This window comes from Glycine max, chromosome 10, assembly GCF_000004515.6.
Source record: "Glycine max cultivar Williams 82 chromosome 10, Glycine_max_v4.0, whole genome shotgun sequence".
In the NCBI taxonomy this organism is placed as follows: domain Eukaryota; kingdom Viridiplantae; phylum Streptophyta; class Magnoliopsida; order Fabales; family Fabaceae; genus Glycine; species Glycine max.
In genome coordinates this window covers 19,017,671-19,025,288 of record NC_038246.2, presented here as the reverse complement: position 1 = coordinate 19,025,288, position 7,618 = coordinate 19,017,671, and the positions used below count along the sequence as shown (strand labels likewise).

At 38.1% G+C, this 7,618-nt stretch overlaps 1 protein-coding gene across 1 annotated transcript; it reads left to right on the top strand.

The window, feature by feature from the left end:
- LOC100800768 (uncharacterized) lies at window positions 1-804 on the top strand. Its single transcript, XM_006589950.1, has one exon. The coding sequence runs from the start codon at window positions 1-3 to the stop codon at window positions 802-804; it is 804 nt and encodes a 267-aa protein (XP_006590013.1).
- The last annotated feature ends 6,814 nt before the right edge of the window (window positions 805-7,618 follow it).

Below are 7,618 nucleotides of genomic sequence, written 5' to 3'. Positions count from 1 at the left end.
ATGGACCCAGTCAAGTACATTTTTGAGAAACCTGCTCTCACCGGACGGATCGCTCGGTGGCAGGTTCTGCTATTTGAGTTTGACATTGTTTATGTCACTCAAAAGGCTATAAAGGGAAGCGCGTTGGCAGACTATCTAGCTCAACAGCTCCACAACGACTACCAACCCATGCACCCGGAATTCCTGGATGAGGACATCATGGCCTTGTTTGAGGAAAATGTGGAGGATGAGGATAGGGATAAGTGGATTGTGTGGTTCGATGGCGTGTCCAACATCCTGGGCCATGGAGTTGGGGCAGTTTTGGTCACTTCCGACAATCAATGCATACCCTTCATGGCAAGGTTGGGCTTCAATTGCACGAATAATATGGTTGAATACGAGGCATGCGCCCTTAGGATCCAAGCAGTAATTGACTTCAATGTCAAATTGCTCAAGGTATATGGAGATTCAGCCTTGGTGATTCATCAATTGAAAGGAGAATGGGAGACCAGGGATCACAAATTTCTACCCTATCAGGCCTACATCAAGAAGCTGACAGAGTTCTTTGATGATATCTTCTTCCACCATGTTCCCAGAGAAGAGAATCAAATGGTCAATGCGCTTGCTACCCTAGCATCCATGTTTCAACTAACCCCACATGGAGACTCTTCGTACATCGAGTTTAGATGTTGCGGCAAGCTTGCACATTGTTGCTTGATAGAAAAGGAGCAAGATGGTAAACTGTGGTACTTTGACATTAAGCGATACGTCAAGGACGAGGAGTACCCATGGGAGGCTTCCGACAACGACAAAAGGACGTTGTGAAAATTAGCATGAGGGGTCCTTTGGGACGCATGCCAATGGACATGCCATGGCCCGGAAGATTCTGAGGGCAGGGTATTACTTGCTCACCATGGAAAACGACTGTTGAATCCATGTGAGAAAATCACACAAGTGCTAGGCATTCGTGGATAATGTCAATGCTCTGCCCATGCCTTTGAATGTATTGGCAGCGCCGTGGCCCTTCTCTATGTGGGGAATAGATGTGATCAGAGCTATTGAGCTCAAGGCATCAAATAGATATTGCTTCATCTTGGTCGCCATTGACTACTTCACCAAATGGGTTGAACCGGCTTCCTATGCTTGTGTGACAAGGAGCATGGTGGTCAGGTTCATCAGGAAAAAGATAATCTGCTGGTACGGGTTGCCTAGGAAGATTATCACTAACAACGCCACCAATCTTAACAACAAAATGATGAAAGAGATGTGTGAGGATTTCAAGATCCAACATCACAATTCCACGCCTTTTAGGCCCAAGATGAATAGGGCAGTTGAGGCAGAAAATAAAAACATCAAGAAGATCATTCAAAAGATGACTGTGTCATACAAAGATTGGCACGAGATGCTCCCTTTCGCGTTGCATGGTTATCGAACCTCAGTATGCACATCAACTAGGACAACTCCATTTTCTTTAGTGTATGGGATGGAGGCCGTGTTTCCGTTTGAAGTAGAGGTCCCCTTTTTAAGAATTCTAGCAGAATCTGGATTGAAAGAGTCGGAATAGGCCCAAGCACGCTTCGATCATCTAAACCTTATAGAAGGTAGGAGATTGGCAGCCATGAGCCACGAGCATTTATATTAAAGACCGGTGAAGAACGCCTTCAACAAGAAGGTACACCCATCAAGTTCAACAAAGGGGATCTTGTTGGATCAAGTGGCCTCGGAATAATTAAGAAGGGGAGGTGGTTGAATTAATTATTAATGTGTCTTGACTAATTAAAATTTATCCTTCTTAATATTACTAGATTCAATTAGGCTTTACTACTAAGTTATGAGAAATTAAAGAACATAAACAATAACTTAGACAAAAGTAAAGAGGAAATAAAATGTGCACAGCGGAAAAGTAAAGAGTGTAGGGAAGAAGAAAGCAAACACAAGATTTATACTGGTTCAGCCACAACCCGTGCCTACGTCTAGTCCCCAAGCAACCCACGATTCTTGAGATTTCCAATAACCTTGTAAAATCCTTTACAAGCAAAGAGCCACAAAGGATGTACCCTCCCTTGTTCTCTTTGAACATCCAAGTAGATGTACCCTCTACTTGAAGCGAACCACAAAGGATGTACCCTCCCTTGTGTTCACTATAACAACCAAGAAGCTACCCGCTTCTTACACAAAATTCTCAGATGATTAGTTCTTTGAATTTAGTGTTTGGGCAAACAATTCTCATACGATTATTTCTTTGAATTCTTTGTTTGGGGAATCAAAAGAATTCTCAGACGGTTAGTTCTTTGAATTCTTTTGGCAAGTGGGAGAAGGAAAGAATCAAAAGAATTCTCAGATGGTTAGTTCTTTGAATTCTTTTGGCAGGATGGAGAAGGCATGAATCAAAAGAATTCTCAGACGGTTAGTTCTTTGAATTCTTTTGGCAGGAGGGAGAAGGAATGAAGAAGAAGCATAACACAAGTTTTTGGCCAATGAACTTTTCTTGATAAAGAAAGTATTGAACAAAAACTCTTAGAAAGATGATGAGAAGTGAAATAGAAAAAATCTATTTTTGAATGAAAGGAATTTGAAAGCTCTCTCTTAAAAATTCGTGCCATGGTCACATATTTATAGCCATTTGATGGCTCTTGAAAAACCAAGTTAAAAGTTGTGACTCTTGGCAATTTCTTCAAAACTAGTCACTTTAAAAGTTATGACTCTCTTGAAAACTTGTCACTTTAAAAGTTGTGACTCTTTTGAAAACTAGTCACTTTAAAAGTTGTGACTCTTGAAAAAACCTTTACAAACTAGTCACTTAAAAAATTGTGACTTTTGGCAATTTATTTTTCAAAGTCAGTCACTGGTAATTGATTACCATCATAGTGTAATCGATTACACATCAACAGATGTGACTTTTCATGTTTAAATTTGAAAATCAAAACGTTTAGAAATACTAGTAATCGATTACAAATGTTGTGTAATCGATTACATAAGTTTGAAAATGCTTTATCACAAGTTGTGACTCTTGAAATTTGAAATCCAACATTTTAAAACATTGGTAATTGATTACATGCACATGGTAATCAATTACTAATTTGTAAAATAGTTATAAAACTGTTTGCGCTTCTGGTAATCGATTACTGCCTTCTGGTAATCAATTACCAGAGAGGAAAAACTCTCGTAAAAGATTTTTCTTTGAAAAATTCTTTTGGACAAATTGTGCTATTCAATCTTTTCTTTTGAAAAAATCTTTTTATACTTATCTTGATGCTTTTCTTGAAGTTCTTGCATATCTTGAGTCTTCTCTTGAATCTTCACTTGAATCTTGATTCTTGATTGAACGACTCTTTGATTCTTGAAACTTGTTTGACTCCTGATTCTTGACTTGAGTCTTTGCCATCATCAAAATAAACTTGGAACGCTTTGCTTCCACAGATCTTGTCTTGAATGTTGTATCAAGTGGCCTCGAAATAATTAAGAAGGGGGGGTTGAATTAATTATTAATGTGTCTTAACTAATTAAAAAATTTAACCTTCTTAATGTTACTTGATTCAATTAGGCTTTACTACTAAGTTGTGAGGATGTAAAGAACAAAGACAATAACTTAGTCAAAAGTAAAGCGGAAATAATAGAACATAACGGAAATTAAAGAGTGTAGGGAAGAAGAAGACAAACACAAGATTTATACTGGTTCGGCCACAAACCATGCCTACATCCAGTCCCCAAGCAACCTGCGGTTCTTGAGATTTCTTTCAACCTTGTAAAATCCTTTACAAGCCAAAGATCCATAAGGGATGTACCCTCCCTGGTTCTCTTTGATAAACCAAGTGGATGTACCCTCCACTTGAACTAATCCACAAGAGATGTACCATCTCTTGTTCTCAGTATAACAATCCCCAAGTAGATGTACCCTTTACTTGTACCACAAAGGATGTACCCTCCAATGTGTTGGGACAAAGAATTCTCAGGCGGTTAGTCCTTTGAATCTTTGTAAAGGGGAAACAAAAGATATCTAAGGCGGTTAGTCCTTTGAAATCTTTTGCTTAACGGCAAGGGAAGAATCAAAATAATTCTCAGGCGGTTAGTCCTTTGAATCTTTTGTAAGGGAGAAGAGAGACACAAAAGAATTCAGGCGATTAGTCCTTTGTTCTTTTGGCAAAGGGAAAAGAGAATGAAAAAGATGAATAACACAAGTTTTTGAACAATGAACTTTTCTTGGAAGAGAAAGTGTTGAATAAAAACTTTTAGAAAGATCTATTGAAAGAGATGAAAGAAGATATTGAAAGATAGATTGAAAGGTAGATGATAAATCATAGATTGTTATTAAAACTCATGCCATGGTCACATATTTATAATCTCTTGATGCCTCAAGTCAAAGCTTGTGACTCTTGGCAATTTCTTTAAAACTAGTTACTTAAAAAGTTGTGACTTTTGAAAGAATCTTCAGAAACAAGTCACTTAGAGAATTGTGACTTTTGGAAATGTATTTTTCGAAATCAGTCACTGGTAATCGATTACCATTAAGGTGTAATCGATTACACATCAACAGATGTGACTCTTCATTTTGAATTTTGAAAATTAAAACATTTAGAAGCTTTGGTAATCGATTACACAATGTAATGATTACAAGTATTGTGTAATCGATTACACAAGTTTAAAATACTTTAAAACTGTTTAAACATAAGTTGTAACTATTGAAATTTGAAATCTTAACATTTTAAAACACTAGTAATCGATTACTACCTTCTGGTGATCGATTACTAGAGAGTAAAACTCTTTGGTAATGATTTTGTGAAAACCTCTTGTGCTACTCAATGTTTTGGAAAACTTTTTTAGTACTTATCTTGATTGAATCTTGAATCTTGATCTTGATTATCCTTCAATCTTGATTCTTGAGAACTTGATTCTTGAATCTTTTGAATTTGCTTAACTCTTGATTCTTTGGCATCATCAAAATAACCTTGGAAGGATTTTCAGGAGGAGCGTTAGTACTGGCCAACATGGATGATGAAGAATTGCCTTCGCCCGTGAATTTTGATGTTGTCAAACAATATTATGCCTAGTGCTTGGGGCAGCCAAAGGGTTCAATATGTGATTTGTCCCCCCCAAAAGCTCATGGGGATCTTTGAAGTTTTCCAATCTTTTGTAAACCATAATCGCAACATTTAATAAACATTGGATTGATTATTTACATTTCAACTCCTTGTGTTGTGTCTTTTATTGTCTTAGAGTACACACTCTCATTTTTGAATCCCGAGCCATGAATTGGCTCAAATCCATGGGGTGCCATAAAAGCGTTTAAGTAAAATTGAACATCATAACACTTGTTTAACTGTTGCACTTAAAATGCCTAATCATGAGCATGCATGCATGTGCATCCTGTCATCCTGCGAGTCAGAGGACAAATGAAGATTCATTTTGGGTAGTGATCAATGTCAACCAAAATCTTCCCCAAGCTTCCAAGAACGAAGGTGCTTACGAAAATCACAAAAAAAGCAGCCCCAAGCCTCCATTGTTGGTTTCTTGCTCTCCCTTTTGCATTTGTGTTCACTCCCTACAAGTAAGTGCACTTCCCCTTTGCTCTTTGGCTCACCATTGATGTGTTTTAGTGCTTTATTTGTCATTTTTGCAATAATCCGTGAAGCAATTCATCCTTGAATTTATGCTTGCTTTGTTTGAATTAAGGAGTTGTAGGGAATGGCCGTAGGCCTATGGTGTATTTTACAATGAATGGGCATGCCACATTGCCCCCATTCCCCACTTTTTCATGCCGAAATATGCACCCACCAAGTGCTCGGTGAAATGCCTCAATGCCATTTGTGCATGAATTTGTGAATTTTAGTTTGTGGATTTGACTTGTGCACATATGGCTGCCATTCTTGAGTGTATGGACAGCTTGTAGGAGCTAGAATAAGTGTATGTTAAATATGGCACAAAAGTGCTTCTCAAAATAGGAACATATGACATGAAATTGCCTTTCAAAAATGTGAATAGGTAGTACAAAAATTGCCTTTCCAATGAATGTATATATGTGTGAATATGTGACATGGAATTGCTTTTCAAATGAATGCAAATATGTGTGAATGTATAGCATGAAGTTGCCTCTCAAGTGTATGCACACATATGTGAATAAAATGTGAACATATAGCAAAAAAGGCCATTCAAAATGGAGTAGATAGGTAGCAAAAATGCCTTGCCAATATGCACGTGTGTTTAGATAGGTAGCAAAAATACCTTGTAAATATGTATGTATGTTGAGAATGGTAGCAAAAATACCTTGCAAATATGTACGTGTTTAGATAGGTAGCAAAAATACCTTCCAAATATGTATGTATGTTGAGATAGGTAGCAAAAGTTCCTTGCAAATATGTATGTATGATTAGATAGGTAGCAAAAGTGCCTTGCAAATATGTATGTATGTTTAGATAGGTAGCAAAAATGCCTTGCAAATATGTATGTATGTTTAGATAGGTAAGCAAAGTGCCTTGCAAATGTGCATACATGTTGGATAGCTTAGTAGGTAACATAAGAAAATTCTTTGCAAACGGAAGAAGGGGAAAAAGTACCACTTTAGGCTCCTTTTGCAAACTATTTACCAAAAGGAGGCTGTTTTCAAACTATTTACCGGGGGGTTTGTTTTTATTTGCATTGCGCCAAAGGTAGGGGCACAATTCAACAGGGAGCTAACATGTGGCATTGAGCTGTTGTGCCAATAGATATGCACAATGAGTTGCTACAGTTGCAGTGACGCAACCACTTTTGGACAGGCTTTTGGCAGCGTGTGTAGTGTTGATAAAACTCCTGAACAATACCTCGTATATACGAAGGCTAAACAAAAGGCCATTATGATAGAATATGGTGATTGGGATGAATCTTATGGCAAACTTTTGTCATGACTGAATCACATGCAAAATCATTGTCCAGGATCATGTATACGAATCATTGTCCAGGAGTTTTATCAACACTACACACGCTTCCAAAAGCCTGTCCAAAGCTGGTCAACACTACACATGCTACCAAAAGCCTATCCAAAAGTGGTTGCGCAACTGCAATTGAAGCAACCCATTGCATATATCTGTTAGCACAACAGCTCAATGCCACATGTTAGCTCCCCATTGAATTGCACCCTTGCCTTTGGCGCAATGCAAATAAAAACAGACCCCCCCGGTAAATAGTTTGAAAACAACCCTCTTTTGGTAAATAGTTTGCAAAAGGAGCCTAAAGTGGTACCTTTGCCCGGAAGAAGGTGTATCTCATAAAATTTTTTTTCCACCAAGGGAAAATATGTGTGCATATATATATGTATGTCCTAGAGAAACCCATGCATCAGTGTGTAAGTTTTTTCTCTAGATTCACCTTGACATTTGCGTTTTGTTGGAAAAAAGTGTACGCCATATTTGTTTGATTCGGCTTTTATTGTGATAAGTTTTTATTTCTCGTAAACTAACTTTACAAATGTGTCCTCGTAGGAGATTGCTCCGAGAAAGCTCCCCGCCAAGAGGGCCAGGAAAGACACAGATGGAGAGGGTTCCAGTGCGGCCCCACAGACTGATATGGGCTTCGATAGACATAGGTTCTAGAGTACGGAACACCAGCAGTGGTTTGAGATGATCAAAGGCTGGTCGTTCCTCAGAGAGAGACGAGTCTAGATAAA

What these genes read in the sequence shown, in the direction of transcription:
- LOC100800768 (XM_006589950.1), top strand. Translation starts at nt 1, where the DNA reads ATGGACCCAGTCAAGTACATTTTTGAGAAACCTGCTCTCACCGGACGG.